The 25,132-nt window shown below is 35.4% G+C and overlaps 1 protein-coding gene across 2 annotated transcripts in view; it reads right to left on the bottom strand.

Moving 5' to 3' along the window:
• Positions 1–25,132, bottom strand: part of macrod2 (mono-ADP ribosylhydrolase 2) — a 785,092-nt gene that overhangs the window by 200,330 nt on the left and 559,630 nt on the right. For both annotated transcript variants that reach the window (XM_052150997.1, XM_052150996.1), the window contains exon 7: positions 11,245–11,275. In XM_052150997.1, coding sequence (XP_052006957.1) covers positions 11,245–11,275 — 31 coding nt within the window. The remainder of the gene's footprint in view (positions 1–11,244; positions 11,276–25,132) is intronic.

Here is a 25,132-nt window from a genome sequence, read left to right on the forward strand (position 1 = left end):
GGTATCAATATTTTTTGAATGATACCCAGCCCTAGTTTCTATGAAATATGAAATGCCAATAAATGTTCTAGGTGTGGCATAAAGTTAATTTTGAACCCTGGATACTGTTTTTAGAAGATTTTCTCACTTAAAATGCAAACAGAAAAAGATGGAATCGATAGAAATGGACTCGTTATAGGGTGTCAGTCATTTTGAGTTGTCCAAATTCTTTTCCAATAAAGTTCACTGCTTATTATCCATAATACATTCTAATTTATACTGTAGAACCAATATACTCAAACTAGTGCTATGCTGTTCATAAGAGATTGGTGAATACAAAAAGGAAACAGGCTGCAGCTTAGTTTATCAATTGATTTTTTTAAATTTTATCTAAATCAAGCTAACCAAAATCATACCGATTGGTAATGAGTAATTGATTTTGACAAATTTCCTCTGTGCAAATAGTTTTAGTTCCCTAGCTAATTTACTGAGGTTATTTTATTTTTAACTCAACCGATTGTACTTAGAGCAAATTAAAATTTGGTGGACAATTCAAACATTTGGTTATTGCCTTTATAGTAAGTGGTGTATTCATCTACATCTAATCAAACAATTTCATTCATGATTTTAATTGCTGCTTTATGCCGTTTTATTAGAAGTAAACCTGATATTTTTATATAAACCTGATAAAGCCAGAATCAACTAATTAATTTAAATTAAGTTATAAAATGATTACTAAATGAAAGTACTATTCTAAAATAATAACTTTAATGCTCTCCTTCTGCTGTCTCAGAAACGTAATCTGAGCCCTTCTGAACTTTGACTTTGAATGACAAGACAACAACTTTTGGCAACACAGATGTCTGATAACTGCAGAGAGAAACACTGGTAGAAGTCAATCTTTAATGTTTAGAACTTTTGCACCATGCTGTGACCAACAAACAAGCCTAACAGCTGGGCTGGAATCTGCAAGATCAGGAAGGATTTTAGAACTTTGACACTGTCAAGATTTGACTGATAGGTGAGAATAGGTGATGAAGGTGATGTCCAGCCAGATTATTATGACATCTGTTCAGCTCGAGCTGCAACTACAGAGGTCATAAAAGTGTAAAAGGAAGAACATGTCAGCTGGTGGAAGGAGCTTCAGAAACAGACACACACTGATAGATGTCTTAAGCAATACTCTGAGAAAGAAACAGTACTGCAGAGGACAAGCCGGAGAGCCTAAATAATAATGCTGGTGTGTCAGGACAAAACATAAGGAATAAGAGAGGGATAAAAAGAGATATACTGTATGACCCACATCTAAAATGGATGTATAAACTCATACACCTGTCAGTGTGTGACCTTGAAAAACCATATGTAATGGTTGTGACACTTTTGCCCCACATGCTAAAATTACTCCTAACCTTTACTTTTCTATAAACCATGTCATCACACAAAGAAACACAGTGTTTCCTATATGATTCTGTCTTGCAGCTCAACATTGACTCTGTTAAGACTAACAACATGCTAAACAATAACTACTTTTTTTGCACGTTTTTTTTTCACACTAAAAAGTATCATCAACTACATTTTTGCCATGTGCGCAACCAGTATTACAAGTATCAAAAAGCTTTAAACTGCATTTTAATGTTGCTTTTAAAGAGTGCAAAATTGCAACACAGATTTTACCAAGGATAAACTGAGTTCTTAGGCATAGCACACGCTTAAACTCAATATCATTTTATATAGCATTTATAAAATGCCTGCAATGAATGATAAAACCAAAAATTTTAAATATATAATAGAATTTATTAATATTAATATTCAGAATAATTCTTCTGCCAATTAAAACAGTTAACTAGCCTAAAGGGGCTTCCACATGACTCCTATCAGCAATGTCAAATACATTGAACACTATGGGATAAAAAGTGTCCACTTCAGTGTTACCTCCAATGGCGCATTGAGCTTATGTCAAGCATTGTAACGTGGCGATCAAAGTTTAAGCTATTTCAGGGGCCTGGGAAGCTCAGTGGTAAAGACGCTGGAGTTCGCTAGTTCGAATCCCAGGGTGTGCTGAGTGACTGAGTCATATGGAGTTATCTCATCGTGATCACTATAATGTGGTTCGCTCTCGGTTGGGCACGTGGTGAGTTGTGCGTGAAGCCTCCACATGCGCTATATCTCTGCGGTAACGCACTCAACATGCCATGTGATAAGATGCATAGGTTGACGACCTCAGACACTGAGGCAACTGGGATTCATCCTCTGCCATCCGGATTGAGGCGAGACACTGCCCACCATGAGGACTTAGAGCACATTGGAATTGGGCATTCCAAAATTGGGAGAAAATGGGGAAAAAATACAACAACATAAAAGGAATAAATAAAGTTCAAGCTATTTCAACTTTGACCATGTTAATTCTGACATATCGAAGCATCAGCCAATTATTACTGGGCAATTTGCATACACGTAAGTCTATTTATCCAATGACAGGTCCAACTTAACACCTTAGTGATTTTAACAGATTTTTACCTCACTAATGATGTCTTTTAGAGAACGATGCAACAATAAATAAATTATATATATATAAAGAAATTAAAATAAAAACTCTCCAACTTTATGAAGAGGTTTTGAATATCTTATTATTTTAATTCATACATATTTACCTTAGTTTTCAAGGATCAAGAGACATCAGTTCTTGAACTCATTCAAATTCAAAAAGAACATCCTAAGAACTTAAAGTAAAACAGCCTATTATTTTCTGAAATTAATTAATCTGTAAAGCAATTGCCAGGAATATTTCCTCTTTTAAGTCTAAATTCATGTTAATATCTTGAAACATTTTCAATGTTTACTGTGCACACTTCCCACTTTCTTGCCTGGCAAAGTTGTAAATTCAAATGCAATTCTTGTCATGAGGAGGGCAAAGCGAGCATGACGTTGGCTTTGAGCAGAGGGTTGATGGCCCGACGCGAGTCATGTGAAAGCCACTTAACTGTGGGGTGATTAAGGTTGCCAAACAACATAGCAACTTAGCACATTTATTTAAAATGTCCTGTCAAATATGTACATTTATCAGATTTTAACAATGGCTTTGAACATGGCTCATTCAATCAGAATACACATTAAAGATTCTTAGCTCATTTAGAGCTGGGGTATTCAATTAAAGTTCAGGGGTTTGCGCTGTGCAAAAATTCTGAATTGACCATTTTTATATTTTCCTCAAAAGTGTTAATCTACTAACAAACAAACAAACAAACAAACAATCTGAATCACATATCAGAAAGCTGAAGATAGTTTAACTTTGCTTCAGTTTAACTTTTTGTTTTCTACAGCGTGTTTAAGCGAAAGACTGGTACTGGGTCTCCGCTACTATTGTTAAAATAACCATGCCTGCAAATACGTACAGTAAATCAGGCTTCCTCCGGCACCTAATGTCTATAGTTTGGAGAGAGGCAATGCGCAGAGAGCAGAAATAAGAACATAGTGCTGGACACACTTTCTGAATGCGCTATTCCCACTTTGTGCGTGTATACACTAATGGTTACATAATCAATTTAGATCTCAGACCGGATTGAAGTGTCCTTCGGTCCGTATACGGACTATTGAGTACACCTGATTAGAGTCTAACATGACTGAACATAATGATTGAGGTTCAGTGAGTGAGTCACATTGATATCCCTTGCAGTGAGCTGTCTGGTTGTCTGACCGATTCAGCCTATTTGTATGATTCAGACCGATAACTACAGAATTAAACTCTGATTCGACAACTGATTTTTGAAACGTCTTGACCAAGCCATTAAAATAAATCAAAGGACAATTTTTTTAAATTTCACACAAAACTATAGCTATAGCTGAAAAACGTCACACTCAATTTGTTGCAGTGTGCAACCAGCACGGACATTAATGCAATAGAATTTAATGTCGCCGATTTATAACTTCACTGTACCTAGACTTTTTCTTATGTCACATTCAATTCAGACTGCAACATTTCAACTCAGCTAAAATATACAATCTTGTTGTCATAGACTTGATTCAGATTCTTCTAAAACCAATGTGTCATCTGCCTGCAAAATATATCTTGGCATTGATGAAACATCAAAGTGTAAAACATAAAACTTTCTCCATCCTTTCCTTAGATGCAATGTGAAGATTTTCTTTTCCCTGCCTGTGCAGAGTTAACCCCACGTCAATGTGCGACTATCACAAAAGAATCCTTCCCTAAGCCTGTGTTCATTCTTCCACCCCCCAGTTCAAACCTAAGGCTTTAAATACATGGCTATTCTAAGAGAGCAACTTGCACAATATCAAGGTAAAGAAATAAGGGTTTCGGCCCTAATCCACTATTGAGATGGACAGGGGAATCTCAAAGTGAAGACACTTAACCGGGCTGGCCCCAAATTATCCAGAAAAGCCATAAGGATGCATTGTCTGGATTACTGCTACATAGCTGTCTTTGCCAGAGTTGCGGGTTAAAAACCCGACAGTCAACACACCTCTAGTCCAGCTGAGTGACAAGGTAAATATAGTTCAGGAGTAAGGAGGGCAAAAGAAAATGACACGTTGTGAAAGTTCAGGGTTAGAGGTAAATGGTGTGCATTCAATAGAGTGCTATCTTGTTAAAATAGAATGAAGTCTTAGCTACTAAAGTGTGCTTTCTACCTTTTTAAGCACATGAAAAGTAAAAATAGACTAAAGCATCATGAAAGATTTAATTTCAAGTTAAAGAGTCGACCTCTGACTTTTGACTATGATATGTTAAAAGAACACAACAGAAAGGTTCCTGTAATAAGACACCCATTCTTTCTCTCCATAGAGAAATTGATTTTTACCAATAATGTATTGGTAAAATGTACAGACCAACCACAAGCTCTTTACTGTTTATATTTTTGATCTTTTATTGAAAATATTCACCAAAATCTATCATCTAATATATATCAAACAATTACAAAGACAACACAAGGACTGGGATGGTCATAGCAGAATATTGATTTTGTGGTCAGTGCACAATTTTTGTGTTGATTTTTATGTTTGTTTTGATTCTTGTCGAGCTGGAAGATCCAACCAGGGCCCGTTTTAAGCCTTCTGTCAGAGGCAGTCAGGTTTTAATTTTTTATCTGTTGGAATTTGATTGAGTCCATGAAGACATGTATTTGAACAAGATGTCCTGGAAATATGGTATAAAAACAGCCCCACAACGATCAACCACCATATTTAACCGTGGGCATGAGGTACTTTTCCATATGGTCTCCTCTCTGTGTGCCAAAACATCTCTGGTGTTCGCTACCAAAAAGCTCTATTTTTGATTCATCTGACCATAGAACTCAGTCCCATTTGAAGATCCAGTAGTGTCTGACAAACTGAAGACTCTTGAGTTTGTTGTTGGATGAGAGTCTTTTTTCTTGAAAACCTCCCAAACAACTTGTGTAACATCTTGTGGTGATGTAGTTGATTCTACGGAGACTTTCTGACCCCAAGGCACAACTATTTTCTGCAATTCTCCAGCTGTGATCCTTGGATAATTTTTGGCCACTCAAACCATCCTCCTCACCATGCGTGGAGAAAATCTAGATGCATGTCTTCTTCCAGGCTGATTCGTAACATCTCCAGTTGATTGGAACTTCTAATTATTGCACTGATAGTGGACAAGGGTATTTTCAGTGCTTTAGCTGTTTTCAAAGAGCCACTTCCCATTTTTTGAAGCTCAACAACCTTTTGCTGCTCATCATAATTGTATTATTTGGTCTTACCCATTGGGATGGATGACTAATGGAATAAGCTTGTGTGCTACTTCATATTTATACCCTGTGAAACTGGAAGTCATGGCTGAACAATTTCATTTTCCTAGTCACCCAGGTGTACTAAAAAAATTAAATATTATTAGGAATATACTTCAGATATATTTTACTCATATGAATTTATATAAAGACATTTTTTACAGCTTTCTTTGTTCATACTTAAAAAGTGTGCCAATATTTTTGGTCACTGTATATATATATATATATATATATATATATATATATATATATATATATATATATATAAATGTTAAATATTTAAAGTAGGGCTGTCAATCGCTTAACATTTTTAATCGAATTAATTACATGGTGTCCCAATTAATTAATCGCGATTAATCTCATACACAAAAATTTGCTGAGAAAGCCTCTAATAAAACAATAATTCAATATATAATGATTATACATATTTATGTATTTATGAATTTAAATATTCAGAAAATTAAAATGCTTTACATTCCTGTAGCAGAAGAGATAATCATGGATAAGACAATACAAAAAGTGGCTTTAGAATACAATGTATTATTTACTACCATATTATTGATCATAAGTCAATCATTGGCATACAGTTCACAGCAATCCATTTCACAAGTGAATTTGTCAATCAGTTGGAGATTTATTATGAGGGCTTGTTTAAGGGCCCATCAATTTACACCTATGTCAGATGTCTCGGGTGTGTTGCGTCATAAACATAAAATGTTTAGTTCACTGTTTCAAGTTAAATATAGTTTAATACTCAATCTTTAAACACATGAGTGTCTTGAACGCAAGAACTTAACGCGTGTTTGTGGATCGAGTAGTGACACTGCCTACTGAAGGGTTTTCCTCACTGTATAAACTGCGTGTTGCTCATACAGCTGAAATTTCACTTACCGCCCTCTGGAGTAAACAAGTGGTACTGCAAGCTTGCATTTCTCAGGAATCTTCCTCATTATGATCCGTGGGCATGCGATTAATTGCGTTAATTTTTTTAACGCGTTATTTTTTGTAAAAATTAATTGCACTGAATTAACGCATTAAATCGACAGCCCTAATATATATATATATATATATATATATATATATATATATATATATATATATATATACACACACACACTAGTTAAGGTCATCTAATATAAAGTCGTTGGATGGTAAAACCTCACAGGCACAGATAGAGATCTCTCTCCTTTGGCTTCAGTGAAAGATGAATTGGCATCTAAATAATTTTCTCTTTGTTGCTTATCTGAAAGTGGGCCTGGATATATCATGACAGATTGTGACAGTGCCATAAGACGGAGGCAGTTAAGATGCCCAGATGGTTCAAATGTAATTGCAGTTCTCTCCTTTTTGACTCTCCTTCTATCTCTCTCTCTCACTCACTCTCACTGAGCTAAAATAATAATGTAGGAATTAACCTGAGGGTTTCAAGGCTATTGGATCTGAGACACAGAAGTTTTGAAGAGCACCTTTAAGTTGTCAGATCTGGAATAGTCTCAACCTCAGACAAGCAAGCACATGGACTACCCACAAACCGTTCACTGATCGCCTGATATCTCTCTATACACATATTACGCAGTCTGCTTAGGGCACCAACTCCCTAGGGGGCACCATTTTACACTAGGGTGGGCACCAGAAACTCAATTGGCTGCCCTTCCTCACATGTTATATGTTATTCAAGGACTCGACAGCAGTCGCAGAACACAGACAATCACCTCACAGCACGCCCCCCCAACCCCTGATAAATGGATTGAGCCAAATGCATATGCAGGGGTGGGGGGTAAATAATAGATAAAGCCAGAGTAAAGAATGATGCAACCTCTGTCCATCTCTATGCTTTGCCTCTGTCCGCACTATGTAAGACACAGATACAGAAGATCCACCCACCCTTGCCATCCTGTCTGAAAAAGAAATGACCTGTTTTAACCCATCTCTTGTGGCATTGATTGATAGGCTATGAGCATCAGACTTAATAATCTCTTTCATACTATCCAACCCCTCTGCTGGCGGCAGGCGCCAGTTTGTTTATGGGTGGCATCTTCTTTAATACGCCATGTGTGTGAAAACTCCACCTGTGCTAATGGTCTGGGCTGAGGAATAGGACTGTCAGCTGGGAGTGAGGCCTCATTTTTCTACCTGCCTTCTGTCCACGTTTCCAGCCCCATAGAATAGCCCCTTAATACCCTATCCTCTGTACCCCGATCATCTGTCAGCCTGGACCTCAGCTTCCATGATGCAGTGTGAAAGAGAGATATTATGTCAGCTCTAGTTGAATGTGAGTGACAGCACTTCATGTTCAATCAGGATGCATGGGGCTGGATAATCTGTTGTTATTATCACCTCTAGAAATTAACACATACACCTTTTGGGAAATAATCACTATATTTTTAGAGTTTTGTTTTGCCACACATTTCCCACACCTTTTAAACAAATTAATTGCATGACATTTCCAGTTGTTTGTGATAATAACTGTTTATATGCCTGTCACGATTAACCAAGTTAATTGGTTACTGCAATCTAATTACTTTTAAGTCAAAACAAGCAGTGTAACATGTTACATTTTAAATTCGTATAATCAGATTACATTTACTGACTTTAATTAAGGCAATAACTTTTAAGTACCTTACTTGGGTTTCTAAAATATTTACAGTTGATGTCATTAAATCTCATTTTTGAACCACTCCACATATATCATTTTAGCAAACTATAGTTTGGCAAGTCCTTTACGACATCTACTTTGTGCATGGCATGAGTAATTTTTCCAACAACTGTTTACAGGCAGATTGTTTCACTTTTAATTGATTATATCACAACCCTAGTGGGTCAGAAGTTTACATACACTAAGTTAACTGTGCCTTAAAGCAGCTTGGAGCAGAAAATGATGTCAAGACTTTAGGCAATTAGCTTCTGATATGTTAATTGGAATCAATTGGAGGTGTACCTGTGGGTGTATTTTAAGGCTTACCTTCAAACTCAGTGCCTCTTTGCTTGACATCATGGGAAAATCCAAATAAATCAGCTAAGACACAACATTGTGGACATCCACAAGTCTGGATCATCCTTAAGCAATTTCCAAATACCTGAAGGTACCACATTAATCTGTACATACGATAATATGCAAGTATAAACATTCATACTGCTCATTCTGTCTCCTAGAGATGAATGTAGTTTGGTGTGAAAAGTGCAAATCAGTTCCAGAACAACAGCAAAGGACCTTGTGAAGATGGTGGAGGAAACAGGTTGACAAGCATCTATATCCACAGTAAAAAGAGCCCTATATAGACGTAATCTGAAAGGCTGCTCAGCAAGGAACAAGCCACTGCTCCAAAACACCCATAAAAAAAGCCTCACTACAATTTGCAAGTGCACATGGGTCCAAAGTTCTTACATTCTGGAGAAATGTCCTCTGGTCTGATGAAACAAAATGTTACTATTTGTCCATAATGACCATCTTTATGTTTGGAGGAAAAAGGTTGAGGCTTGCAAGCTGAAGAACACCATCCCAACAATAACCCCAAGCATACCTCCAAAGATGGGGCAAAATGGCTTTAGGACAACACAGTCAAGGTATTGGAGTGGCCATCACAAAGCCCTGACCTTAATCCGATAGAACATTTGTGGGCAGAACTGAAAAAGCATGTGCACAGTCAAGGCACTTTCAAGCCAAGTTTGCTCAACTAGGCCTACAAACCTGACACAGTTACACCAGTTCTGTCTGGAGGAATGGGCCAAAATTCCAGCAAATTATTGTGAGAAGTTTGTGGAAGGCAACCCAAAATGTTTGACCCAAGTTAAACAATATTAAGGCAATGCTACCAAATACAAACAAAGTGTATGTAAACTTCTGACCCACTGAGAATGTGATGAAAGAAATAAAAGCTGAAATAAATCATTCTCTCTACTATTATCCTGACATTACACATTCTTAAAATAAAGTAATGATCCTAACTGACCTAAAACAGGCAATGTATTCTACAGTTAAATGTCAGGACTTGTGAAAACGGAGTTTAAATGTATTTGGTTAAGAAAAACATATACATCTGTTTTAGAAATAAAACTCTTTTAGAATTAGGATTGTGATTACTTTTTTAACTGAAATAATCATTAAAGTATTCTCATTAGAAATGCAGAGAAGTAATTAGACATTTTTAGTGGATTACATCGAGTTACTTGTAACAAACCCAACACTAACATAATCGTCTGATCACAATTATTTGATGTAACGACAATTATTTCAGATAACTGTGAATATTGTGCACTTTAAATTTCAATAACCTTGTACAATTCAAATACATCGATTTAAGCGAATATTAAACTGTCCCTACTTTTGTCTAATTTTCCAGTGCTATAGTGCATATACTTTAATATATGCATATAATTTGAGCTCTCAACATGAACTCTGACCACCTCAACAATACGCACCATACTCAAAGTGGTTTCCCTTAGAAGGTGGGGTGGTGTGTGCAAAAGTAGCACTTTAATTTAACATTTCTGTAATGGCAAAAGTTTTTGTTCATTGTGGGTTCATACTCGCACTGTATGAAATCATATATCCCTATTTTATTACATAATTTTGTTAAATTACTTTAAGGGGCAGTCACACTAGAGAGCAAAATTGAAATAATCAAATTACATTTCCAGGCCAGGTTTTTTTCAATGAGAAGAAAAAAAAGCCTGCTGCTTTCAGCAAATCGGTTACAACTATTGGACAAATGTTACTACAACTAATTAATATACAATAAATATAATGTAATATTAATGATCCATTTTTTAGTTAATTCCTACACCCCTGATAAATACAATGCTTATGTGGGAACAATCACAAATGCAAACATACAGTACATGACTATCATGTTAACCTCAAGTGTATGAAATTCATTTTCATTCAAATCCCAGTAAATTAGCATTTACAGTCTTTTCACCAAAAGAAAAAAAGCATGATCATGATATAAGCGAACACTCTTTTTGCATTGAGAGTAAGTGCTTTCTCACTCTTTAATGATCTGAACAATTACTCAGTCTTTGCAGTGCAAGAGATGTAGGTTGGAGCTACAGATTATTTACTGAACAGAGCGCTTAATGTGTTTGCAGTGTAGACATGTTCTGTCTGAAGTGCTTAGAACTCTTGGCACTTTCAAGTGACAGAATATTGCTTCACTAGGTGCAGAGTTACATCCATATATCACCTGCATATGAGGGACACAAACATCAAACAGCAACACGCACACTTGAAGGCACTGCTTTCTAGAAGCATGAAAAGGAGAGACAATTTTGAAAATGAAAGCAATGCTGGAAGGAAGACAAGGCATGAAAAGATTTCCGAGGTTATTGGTTCAGAATCGGCTCTTTCATCCCTAAATTATGCGCTCACATACTGTACATGCATGTTCTTATGATCAAACATGTACACGTGCATCTACATACACATGTATACAGTACGTGTTTGTGTGCACAGAAACACACACACACACAAGAGGTTTGAGTATAAAATAGATGTTTTCCTTACCGTAAATTCCAGTCGATATGCATGGAAAGGCCTGTAAAAGGAAAACAAAAAGAGGCAAGACGTGAGCTTTTTTGCATGACCCAAAATCAATCAAGGAGGAGTAAACAACTACAACAATAATTCAAACTTAGTCTTCCAATTTCAGCATTCCTGAAGCTCAACTGGTATAGCATTACAATAGCAGTGCCAAGATCCCTTGACTGCACATGTAGTAATTTTTATCCAAAGCAACTTGTAAATGAGGAACATCGCAAACAATTTGTCATACAAAAGTCAACAATATCTGCAGTATCACACTTCCAAGTTGTGGAGTAGTGTAGCAGAGAAGAACAAGACAGACAAGAAAAGGGTTTTAATTTTACTTAATTATTATTATTAGCTAGTACAATTAATGTGGATTGGTTAATCGCTTGGGGAACAGATGTGTTTTCAGCTGGTTCTTGAATGTTGAGATGATTTCAGCAGATCGTGTGGAGGTTGGAAGCTCATTCCACCACAGAGGAACAGAGAAACTGAAGAAGAACTCTGAACATGTAGAGTGCAGTGGGGCTAGCTATGTAATGTATTTTAGTTTTTTTTTCTTCACTTACTGCCCAGCTTGCAGTTTGATTAACATACATGAGCTTCAATAAACCAAACTCAATAAAATTGAACCACATGAACAGAGCTTTTCCAAGAAATCTGACATTCATTGAATTCAGAATGTTTCATTAATAGCCTGTAGGAATAATTACTAATGCAGACTTACACAAAACATCATATATATCGATTAAAGGGCTTAAAGACACAGGGCGTTGCTTATTACAGAGCAACATGTTTATTTGTGTGGATCTCTAGGCTATACAGAATCACTTCTTGGAAACCGGCTTCATCACTTCAAAGAAGAGGAGAGGTTTTAAAACGGACGTTCTGCCTATCATCTGCTGTTGATCTAATTAATTTGACAGTTAATTAAGTGGTGGCCATGTTTCAGTATTTCAGGACCCATACAGTAGCTGGAAGACAAGGGGCCTCTGGGAACTGTACATCGGTGGGTATGATGCGTGGAGAACATGTTGTGCAATATAATCCAATACTTCCAAATGATTGGGGTTATATGGTAAATTATCTATCGAATTTTAACTCCCTCCCTACCCTAAACCTAAACCTAAAATAGAGTGTCAAAATCAAATATGAGATGAAAATGCAATTGCTGAAGCAATTACGTAATTTTGTGTTGCTTTTATGGCACTTTCAGCTCACATGTTGACTTGCGTGCTCTTTGGGACTCGAACCCTGGTCCTTTGCATTACAAAAGCAACACATATCAGCTATTGTGTGCGGAACATGGTGAAATGTAAGTGTTTATGAAAAGATAATCTGCTGTTTTACTCGTGATTTGTGTAAAAGTGAACAAACGTCATTGCTGTAGCACTTCTAGTGTTAAAACATAAAAAGCAGTTTGCAAGAATGTAGTAACGTGATTCTATGAGACCAGCACAATTTGGTCACAAAAAAAGAGCAAAAACAGCTATTGTTTTCAAATAGGTTTCCTGAAAAATCACACAGTAAGCCATTGGTCGAGAAACAGATAGTCCCGCCTAAAACTCACGCCATTGGTTGAGCTGAATTTGATATGTCAGGCTGATAGGGATGCTCAAAAAACTGAACAATGTTTTCATTAAGCTAGAGAGCCACAATGTTTACACTTTTCAGGGAATTAAGCATACAAATGGCTTACTTAATCTGCATTTTGAGATGGTATAGAAGAAAATATTTCAAAATCAAAACAATTACCCACATCACCTTCTCTAAGAATGTTGAGGGGAAAAAACTAAATACACACCAGGGTGCATAATGCATTTTTAGTATGTGCTGACATAACAGGTGTCTGTAATAATCTCAAAGCGTCTTCATTCCTCATTCCTTTCAGTACCGCACTGAACACGTGATGGAGTAGATTTAAGACTCAGAAACATCTGTACTGGTATAAGATTTAAACTTCTTTTGCTTGGCAGGACTTAATAAACTCAGCAGGGAGCTCTTTTCAAAAAGAAAAACGTTTTCAAGAACTTTAATTCATTTTTTAAATATGACGAAGGGAAGGAAGCTTCTGACTACAGCATAAAGAAGAAAAGCAAATATGAATTAAGAAATGATAGCATTGTTTATTCAGGGATGTTTATTTGTGTATAATCAAACATATAATTGTCTGAACCAAATAATTGTCTGAACTAGTAAAAGAGTATTTCTAATGTGCCACAAAAAAAGACCAGAGCAACTCAGGGAGAAACAGAGCAACTCCAATATTTATGGCCATATTTTTTAAAAGATTAAAAACTTACCATACTGTAATAGGTCTGGCTCTGCGGCACTTTGCACCAGATGCATTACTCAAGAGCAGGTTTAGTGCGGCAAGAACCATAATTTTTCTACACGACTGTTCAATGCGCCTGTTCCACATTCATCATTTTTAGTACATTAATAAACAGTAAAGAGGAGATATTTATTCAAAGCTCTCATTTGTCTCCACAAACCAGCTGAATCTGTGTTTTAGCTAAGCATTTATCACTAAAAAAACAAAGCGTGAATACTGCGATAATGCAGCATTATGACAAATGCAAATTTCCCTATCATTTTTGAATGGAGCCATTTGTTTGGATGTAGATTAGAATAGAAGAAACCATTCGACAAATAAGCGAAAAGGTGTGAGTGCCGTTGTGTGCAACGTGTGTGCTGACGCTCTGACTGACTCAGACACTGTTTAATGACACTCTAAAGGCTGCTAATAAGGCTTTGTTTTAAAAATGTTTGAAGTGCTAAAAGTAGGTATTTACCATATCAAATAATGTTTTGTGTTTTGGAGAGAGGTTTAACACAAAGCATATTATAATTGCAATAATGCTCCGCTAACAGAACATTAGAGGAAAAACAAAAACAAAACAATGCATATTTTCAGGTGACAGCTGCACAAATCAAAAGGCAGTTGAGCTTTTCAATAAGGAACAGATGAGCTTCCTGCAGAGCTGTGTACCTCTGATTACAAACCGTAACTTATTGTTACAATTAAAACATCAAAACAGTACGGCAGATGACGTGACATTATCCAGCATGTGCACATTAGCTGATACGAGACGGTACACACACAATTTCTCATGTTTTGGCATTTTCAATCTGTTTTCCCAGTTAGACAGGGCTTTGTTTGGCTGTATATTATTTTAAATTTTTGAGTCAAGGCTCAGGTTGTCAAGATCAATATTTCAGCTAAGACTTTCACTAAACCTGCAACCTTTCCGGGTACGTATATACACTACCGGTCATAAGTTTTGAATCACTTGACTGCAATGATTCACTTGATCTTAAAAATCTTTTGATCTGAAGGCGTATGCTTAAATGTTTGAAATAAGTTTTGTAGACAAAAATATAATTGTACAACTATATTAATTTATTTAATTACAAAACTACAATTTAATAAAAAAAAGGTTTTGAAATTGATGACTTGGACCAAATTATAAAGAAAATCAGTCAATAAGTGCCAAACATAGATGGGAACTCCTTCAATTCTGTTTAAAAGCATCCCAGAAGTTGGTTCAGAAAACGTCAAGAGTACATGTCTGCAAAATACTACTTTGAAGATGCTAAAATATAACACAGTTTTGATTTATTTTGGATTTTGTTTACTCACAACATAATTCCCATGTTTCCATTCATGTTTTTCCATAGTTTTGATGACTTCAATAAAAAAAACTAAAAACAATTATATATATATATATATATATATATATATATATATATATATATATATATATATATATATATAAATAAAGAATGTTTAAGTTGTTTCTAAACTTTTGACCGGTAGTGTATCTCGCTCTGGCTCAAATTCCCTATGAATGGAGCACGGCCATTTTTAGAGGGCTGCTCTGCTCAACACAATGCAAGCACACTCACCTGAGCATTAGTGGAGTTCAAATAAAGATATGCTCAACACAAAAGCATATTGTGACTATCCAACATGCTGGATTTTCTTGAAGTCCTATTTTGTGTCAGTTAAGGCAACTCTTAAGCAGTGGTGGAAAAAGTACATTTATTAAAATTACAAATACCACACAAATGTATTACTTAAGTAAAAGTCATCAGTTTAAATACTACTTAAGTAAAAATATTACAAATTCAAATCCGTTCATATTATAAAATGCAACCCATTAATGTTGTTATATTTAAAACAATATAATTCAGTCTTATAGTTTATATTGGATACAATAAATATGAACTTTTATAGTTAATATTTTCTCTTCAATTTTCAAATGCTTGTTTTACTTTTTTAGATTTAATTATTTAGTTTAATTTAAAAAAAAAAAAAATCTAGGGAAAAAGCCTATCTAGGGACTGAAGATGAAAATAAGCATGCGCTTTAATCTCTAGGTTTTTTTTTTTGCTGAAATTTTCGCAGGTGAAAAAGTCACAGGTGAATAAGGACTGGGTATTTTATTCAGAAAATAAGCTATAGTTCATGGAAATGAACATTAACTAAATATAATGAATTCAAACGTTAATATCAGTAATTGTATAATGTATAAATTCAAAATATTTACTTATTCTGTCCCTGAGCAATTTTGAGTTAAAGTTACCCTTTAATAAATTGTTACTACAATGCAAACTATTAACAATAGAACCTAATTACACTATTACTTTTTTTGCAAAAAATTAATATCAGGTTTACAAAGCATTTAAATAGATACAACAGTGTAAATAAATGTAAACACATTTATTTAAATACATTAATTGAAAACAGCAGTAAACAGCAGCATTCAAAAAAATATTAGGCAACAAATAAGAAGTGAAATAATGCGTAGGTTATTCTGCATGAAACTCAAATCAATCATCATTTATTGTGGTTCATTTACATGAATCCTCCAAACAAACAGATTCATTAATATAAATTGAACTTCCGAATACATCATATGACAGGGAGAGGATGGTTTAGATATAGCTTCATATAAATGAATCATCCAAACGAACCGATTCACTAAAATTAATCTGACTTTCTAAAGATTCATATGAAAGAGCTGTTTAGGGGAACATGTTTGATCAGTGTCTTCTTCTTGAATACAGTGCACATAAACAAGTGCTCAAATGGGTGAATGCATAAGACAAATGTTTAAATTCAAGGGCATTTTGCCAATGGAACTTTATTTGATCAGGACAGACAAAAACCAGGACGATCCCGGAAAAAACATGGGTGGGTGGCAAATCAACATAAGTGCACATTACAGCACACCCAGACATAAGCACAAATGTGAGTGTGGCATGGGGGGCAGGGTCATGTGTCGGTATGCGGGAGAGAGAGAGTGGTAAGGCTCGTCACCTGGTTCACAATGATCTTTAACACCTGTCTCTCGTTATAGTGATGGTGGAGGGAGACTTGACCATGCCCCCATGCCACAGAGAATTTCGAAGAAGCCGACAAACAGAGCACAGGTATCAAATTTAGTCAATACTACTAAAAAGAACCAAAAGCACGTAACAGCAAAATCATGTGGTAAACAAAATTCAAATTTAAATACTCAAGAAAGTAACATTTTTGAAAGGAAAAGCTACTACAGTACAAGTTTTTGTATTTTGTTACTTTACACCACTGCACTTAAGGCTAGGATTAAAGATTTAAGTTCTGTCACCATTCAAACAAATATAATGTTCATTCTTCCATAAAAACAAAAGATGTTAGATATTATGTTTCAGTAACCATTCACTTTTATTGCACCTTTTTCCATTCAATGAAAGTGAATGGTGACTGAGTCTGTCATCTCCTTCCATGAAAGATGTCGTGTTCCATGAAAGAAGTCGTATGGGTTAACCTGTTAATGCACATTACTGCATGATAAAACCATCACATTTGTATTTAACTTGACAAACCAGAGATCATTAGAAAGGTCTAAAACTTCAATATTACACACACACACACACACACACACACACACACACACACACACACACACACACACACACTCGCCACACACCTGCACATCGCACACACACGCTCGCACACACACACAACCATTGAAAATGGCCACTTCTCAACATCCAATCAATTTCCACTTGATAAAATCCAGCTCTGCCTATATATTTTTTTTATCACATTACGGAAGCAATGGTTTGCAAATGCTGTTTCATGTTAACTTTAACCTAAGTCAATGGCAATAACCGGTCTATGTTTGTATTGCAGATGATCAGCACAGAATTTATTTTGAAGTTGTATGTTTTGTAGTATTATTACTATTTTTATTTTTCATATTGTGTTTTTATTTGTCTCTTGTCAACTCTTTTTTTATAATCTATACTGAAATAATAATCTATGCGATTATCATACCAAAGACAATTGTCTTCTTCCAAAAACATTCACAATATTTCAGAAAAAAATCAATTAATACATTTTCAAATAAATAAATTCTAATCTTTTTCCAGGTTTTGCCCCTATCTTTTACATCATCCTTACAGCCTACGTACTGACTCCATAGAGCTTAATGTATCATCAAAAATAACAAATAGGAACACACGCATTCATTCAATGTACATGATCATATATTGATCATAAACTGTGTCTATAATCAATAATGATAACATGCTTGTGTGTTCAATATCTAAACCTCTTTTACTTGCAGCAATCAAGATTTCAACAGTGCCGTCTCCATATCGATTTATGTGAACACACACACACACAACCATTCAGGCTGTGACTGATTAAGCAGATCTACAGCTTGATTGTGCAGGGTACACAACTAAGGAAGCTCACAAATCACTAGTTGATTTAGCACGACACAGTTCAGACACGCCACTATGTACATGACCAGCAACACAACTTGTTTCTATATTACACTGGTGCATTTATATCAAACCACCACCTTAATTAACAAGGCTGACATTATTACACTTCTGCTGTGACTTATGATCCTGCATCTGGATTATTATTTCTGATCTGTCAGTTCATTAGGACCAAATAGAGCTTGCATGCAGTAGCGTGTGGAAATTGGCCACCAGGGAAACAATTCCACGGCAATCGCTCTTGCCTAATCAATCACACCCTCTTGTGTTCTCCGGGTTGTTTATTAACTTATTATTGTTATTTTTAATGAGTGCACCTTCTTTGCTGGAACTCCCACAAGGTTTAAGAGTGTATTGTTGTGTGTGTCAGGGTGTTTGCACGTGTCAACAGGCCCAATCCTATTTAAGCAATTTGTGTTCTTAAAGTTTAAGTGGGTGATCATTTTTTTTTTTTACAACTGAAAAGTGGTTCCTATGTAAGCTCTGTATAGTTAGGATGATTTGCAGTTAAGTTCAACAGATACCTACTAGATGCATTACTGTACGGACACTAAGCACAGCCCTTCAATATGGTGACTGACAGATTCATATAGGCTACATACCTTGGTGAAACCTTGCTGCCAGTTTAACACAGTGTCCAAACTTAAAGCGATGTGGTATGCTCCAATCGTCACAGGCGATCTATTATAGGACAATTTGATAATCACTTGGTTTCTGTTTCTTTGGCTTTTTGAAGTAGTCCAACCCACTTTTAAATCGAATTGGCCTAAAATACCACTCCACAAAATGTCAAATAGTGCCTGGTTACGTTACGGTATAACAGTTATAGCAGCTGAAAATATGAAATCTTTTTATAAACTCACTATGCATCTTCATTAACTGACTATTGTGTCATTAGGCGACTGGTTGACTGGCCCATTCCTAAGAAGAGTAAATAACATGCTCCACTCCAGAAGATCAATTTCCCTACAAAATTTAGCTAATTCTAATCCAGTATCAACATGTCTGTCTTTAATCTCTTCAAACTACAAAGACCTTTATTAGCTGGTTCAGGTGTGTTTGATTAGAGACGGAACTAAACTGGTGCAGATGAACCCCTGATAAAGCCTTTGAAGCCTTCAAAAGCCACTTTTATTCACACGCAAACCTCTTAGTCATCCACCCAATAGAGGAAATTTCCACATTAAAAAGTGTAATCACAATGAAGATCTAAAAATTGTATTTAAGTGTAACCACTTTGGTAACCAGGCCATTTGGACAGGACAAGCTATGACTTGGACCGGGGCACTTGGCAATGGCCTACCTGTGTAGAAATATACCTGACATGGAGCACACATCTGTGTGTATGTGCACAGGTTTTGCTACTCCTTTGATCGCAGATATTTTTGAAATGTCCTCAAATATAATGAAAAGTGTCGAAAACAGACTGGAAGTGGTCCTCACCAGTTGAAATGCTAATAAACTGGTCACATCATAAATTATTTCAAATCTACTGCTATCAATAGGTTTCTGTGAGGGTTAGGGTTTAGCAAATATAATCTCTGTATAAATATATATATATATATATATATATATATATATATATATATATATATATATAAAAATAGTGTCTATGAGATGTATCAATAGTGTCTATGAGATTAACTAATATAGTGAAAACAATGTGTGTGTGTGTGTGTGTGTGTGTGTGTGTGTGTGTGTGTGTGTGTGTGTGTGTGTGTGTGTGTGTGTGTGTCAGGTCCCTGATTGCTCATAATCACTTTTATGTTCTCAAGTTCAGCCACGAGAAGAAGCTGCATATCCAGGTTGCCATAGGAGCACACTGGTAAAAGCACCAGTTCCGAGGAGGTGATCCACTCGCCGCAGATTATCCTAATGTGTGTGTTTGTTCCAGGAGCTACAGGGCATAAATCACACTATTGAGAAAAGACCTCTGTTTTACAGACACCAACACTGCTCAAAAGGCACACAGGCACACACACACTGGCTTTCTATAAAGAAGTTGTGTTTTAAGGCTCTTAACACATAAAGGTAACACTTCATGAAAACTTTCATTAACAATACTTTCCCCCTGAAGTCCACTTATGCTAGTCAAGGTTTCTTACATCACCATTTTCCACCCTCTCTGAGACCCATTCATAGCTAGTTTATGATACTATACCATTAAGACCTCTATATTTAAATGACTTTTGTTAAGATTGGCTAAACTCTGTTTACTTCAGACTGCCATTCATCAAGGTATGCCAAATTGCTGAATATTGAATGTTTTTTTTTTATATATATAATTGTAGGTGCTCAAATGTTAAAATTTTTAAGGTTATGACATAATTACCATGAATTCTAAATGACCCATTTTACCCATAAATGGTATGCAAAGAACATTCAACTCTTGTATTTCAAAAGTATATAAGGCAAGGCAAGGCAAGGCAAGTTTATTTACAGTATATAGCACATTTCATACACAATGGTAATTCAAAGTGCTTTTGAATTAAGGACATTCTGTTTTCCACTCTATGACCCCTTTAACAGATCAGCAGTTCACATAAATTGATTCATATATCTTCATCTACAGAAAATTCACATTTAAAGGTTTCATGACATACTAACTATTCAAATTTCTACAAACTGATGATCTGTTAAGTAATGCATAAAGAAATCGTGTTTGTCAATGTTATTAATGAAAACCATTTATAAGGTGATACCTTCTTAAAATGATTAAATATTTTAATTCATAAACTGTGTTGTTTTAATGGCCAGATTAATTCATTCCAATATGCCATAACACATGGAAGTCCAGTTAGTAATGCTGATGGCCAAATGATGGACAGATTCATTAGAGAAACACCAGGGAACAAAGGCCAGTAACTGACAGAGCCACTGGTGCATTGATCTTAAATACTCAATCACCACTTTATGGCTAAATCAATTGCTGTTCCTTCAAGCAGTCTAAACAAAGAGTTCAATATCCTCTCAACAAATGCAAACTTATGAATGAAAATGAGGAGTAATTTTTGACAAATACAGTACTATCATAGCCCCATTACCAAACCATTATATATTACAATCTACAGGGAATGTAATAAAGAAAACTTTATAATAAAAAAAATAAGTATATTCTTTTTTTTTTCTAATATGTCTAATATGATGTCTAATATTTGTCTCATGCTGTCTAAAGTTGTGATTTGAATTCATCCTATTTCATCGATGGGTTGTTTGGTAAACATGTACATGAATGACCGATTCTTAGAGCATCGGTAGTAACTACTGTACACAATTTTTTTATTGTTTTGAGATTTGGACAGTTGTAATACTATATGTCAAATAAATACAATTTAAAAATGCGTTATTAACATTATTTCCATCTAGATGAATACTATTTTTGATTAATTTGAAGGACTAAACCAATTCAGATAATTACTGTAGCCTATACACATGATTCCTGACAGCTAAAACAGTTAAGGTGAAAACTACAATCTTCGTTTGTCTTCAGCAGAACAAAGAAAGTAATACACATCTGGGATGGCATGACGGTGAGTAAATAATGAGAGAATTTTCATTTTTGGGTGAACAATCCCTTTACGTTAGGTAATTATTTTTCAAGTGTTACAACTGCCATAATGGGAGAGACTGTCTCACTGTGACTTCTTTAATTAAATCTAATACTATAATATCATCTTTGTAATGGTACAGTTATTGTTTAAACATAAACATTTCTTATACCAAAGAATTGTAGTACATTGTGAGTTATAAAGGAAAATTTAAAAACAATTCAAATTGCCTCCAGTCTCCACTATTCTAGAAGAACAGCAGGAAAATATAAAATGCACAGTAACAAACATCCCGGGTCAGACGTTACAACCAAAACAATGAGATGAGGGCAAACAAACAGACAGGAATCAGTTCTTGTAAACACACCAACACATCACTTTTATTCCATCCATCGGCTGAATTTTACAGTTCAACCCTAAAGTGTGCTTTCAGCACTGCCCCCCTTTAAAAATGTATCATACTGATTGCTTTGTTTGTGCTGGTGGATGAAGGCTGGTATGCCAGGCTCTCCAGCATGTTTATCAGTGGGGCCCTGGAGATGATGCTTCACCCTGACAGGCAGAATAATAGAAGTGATTCTCCTCTATCCATCGCACAATCTCCCTCTCATTACAAAACGTCCAGATCAGTTCCTTTAACGCCCTGAACTTTACATTGATTAAGATCTTTACTCTGACATGTAGCTAATGGTCTTATTAAATGTTTTATTGTATTTATCATGAGAGCTATGACATTATAAATTGAGGATGGCATTCGAATCAGGGGTTTAAAGGGGAGCTGTTAAAATGGAAATAGAGAAAAGGACGCAGAAAAAGAAAGCGAGAAATGAGGATATGATGTGTCTTTTTGCACGTACAGTAGGCCCCACCACATTTTCTGCATTTAGAGTACATAACTAACCTCAAAACACTGGCACGTCAAATCCTTTTTGAACTTGAAAGGTAGGACTTAAGTTGTGAAGAAATGAAGTTACAATAAAACACCACATATTTCAGACAGACGTCAGGTGTTTCTTTAGAAGACTTTTTTCAGTTATGTAATTATCACCGTCCCCACAGTCAGCGAAAACCTGGAAACATCAGAGACTATTAAAAATGTGATTTCCCAAATATGTAAATGACTATAATCATAAAAATAAGCCAAGGAAAAGTAAATGTATTTTTCTCGAGTTATGCTCAGCTTTAAAATATCTTATTACAAAGAAAATGTGAATGAAATCTTTATAAATAATAATAATTATATATATATATACATAAAACATATAAATCCATATACTGTAATCATGAATGTCAGGGAAAATCATAGTAATTAATTGGTCAAAAGGTGTGGAAACTGATTCTACAGATAATGCATTTGCCCTAAAAGACTTCATATTATAAAAGCCCTTTGGTTTCTAAATCTCCAAAGGTTTATGGGATGGAGGAGTGAGAGGCTTAACTACATTTCTGAAAAAAGGAATTTGTAATCTTCATTAAATCTGCAGTGATTTTTTCCCCGACCAAATATTAAACATTAAATAATAATGAAAGGACTTCAAGTGACATTAGGGCCCATTCCATCTATAAATCAAAGTTTACTGCATATATTATCATGTAGAGGACAAGCAGCAATCCTTTCAACATTTCTTGTCGTGGGTTTCTCTCCTGTGCTCTGCTCCCAGTGTAAAACAGCTAATTAAACATTTTCTCCTTTCAGGAGTTCAAACGACACATGTAAAAGGAGGGTTCAAAGCTAAACCTGAGTCAAAAAAAAAGCACAAGGTACCAAAATGTTCTGCATATAAAGGACTTTTCTTTAGTTATTTCTGAGGGATGTGGCATGAGTAAGTTTAGCCCCAAAAAATAAAGATGTAATGAGTATAACTTTAATTGATCTACCAGTGGAGATCCATTATGACTGGATGGGAGGGGGGGGGGTTGCTCAACTAATATTCCCTGCTTTCATTTTGAAAAGTTCTGCAATTGATTCTTGTAGTACCAAGCATTTTAAAAGCACACACAAAAAAAAAAACAAGTCGTCATTGACTAATGGGGTGTGTTGGAATGAAATCAAAGATAGCGAGCTTTGTTTCTCTCTTTTTAGCCTTGCACTTTGACTTTATTCATATTTAACAAATCTGAACTTTTAATTAAAACAAAGAGAGAATAAATGTAAATCTATAATGAACTTAGGGAAGTAGGGGGCATTTCATCATAATTAATTAGTGAATCTGTGTTCAGAAAACCAGACACAATGCAAACTGTGTAATGGAATATCATGTACTAGAGGAATGATGTTTGTTTCAGCAGAGAGGGACCGCGAGATGTTAGTGGGGCGATGAGAAATCAGGGACAGGACATTGGCATAAAGGTCAATGGTATTGTGGTGCTGGAGGGGAAATAGCTGGATAGCATCTGGGGTATATTTTTAGACAAATATATAGAGTTAAAGGAGGGCAGAGGATTGTTGTCATTGGGGAGTATTACTCAGGTGAACAGTCTAAAGGTTCTAGCTTGTACAATCTATACTTTTTCCAAAACAAGATTGTTTCAAGTATCTTGTTTCAAGGATATTTGTTTTTGCGTGATAGTAATATAAGGGTCTTACGTAAAAAGGAAACTAATTAACTTCTGTTTATGTTCTTTAATGCAATAGTTAATTTATTATTGAGCTATAAAACTGGATTCTGAGCTGCTGATTTGTCTGCTACTTCAGCATGTTTATCTACATTTCCTGATCTTTCTATGGCTGTATGACTCAATTTAAAATCCATGAGGTGACATTAATGCTAATCTCTATCTCTGAATTCGCAGCCAAGAAAAACTTCACAGATTACTCTTTTTAATTCCACATCTAATTAATGTATCTGCAGTGTGCAGAGATTTTAATATCAGATTTCACTCTGACTCCAAATGTTCTTGAGGGTATTCATTAGATGGTGTTCTGCACACTTAATCATAGTTAGAAAGGTCATTTTAATTGATCCTCATAATACAGAAAAAGGCTTGAGATTTTTGTTTAGGTGGCAAGCTGAATGCTGTGAATGGTTTGAGGTGTGTCAAATATGTTTGCAAATGCATTGTGTAGGCGTGCACAACAATTATCTGCAGGGGATTAGTATTCTGTTTTTAATTGTGATTGTGGTACACATTACAAACCTACTGCTCTAAAGAATATATATATATATTCTTTAATCAATGAATGCTTTAAAAAAATATTATATATTTTTTTCTTCTTCATGCAAATGCTGCTAGTGTTTTTATCACAGTATATTCAGCAGTTACAGAAATACTCAAACCAGCCAGTCTGGGGCCAACAATCATCCATGTAATTATCTAATCAGCCAATCGTATGGCAGCAGTGCAGTGCATAAAATAATTCAGATATGGGTCAGAAGCTTCAGTTAATGTTCACATCAACCATCTAGGGTTCTAGGATCTCAGTGATTTGGAGCGTTTCGTGATTGTTGGTGCCAGACGGGCTGGTTTGAGTATTTCTGTAACTGCTGATCTCCTGGGAATTTCACACACAACAGTCTCTTCAATTTACTCAAACCAAA

The sequence above is a fragment of the Xyrauchen texanus genome, chromosome 20 (assembly GCF_025860055.1).
Source record: "Xyrauchen texanus isolate HMW12.3.18 chromosome 20, RBS_HiC_50CHRs, whole genome shotgun sequence".
Lineage (NCBI taxonomy): Eukaryota > Metazoa > Chordata > Actinopteri > Cypriniformes > Catostomidae > Xyrauchen > Xyrauchen texanus.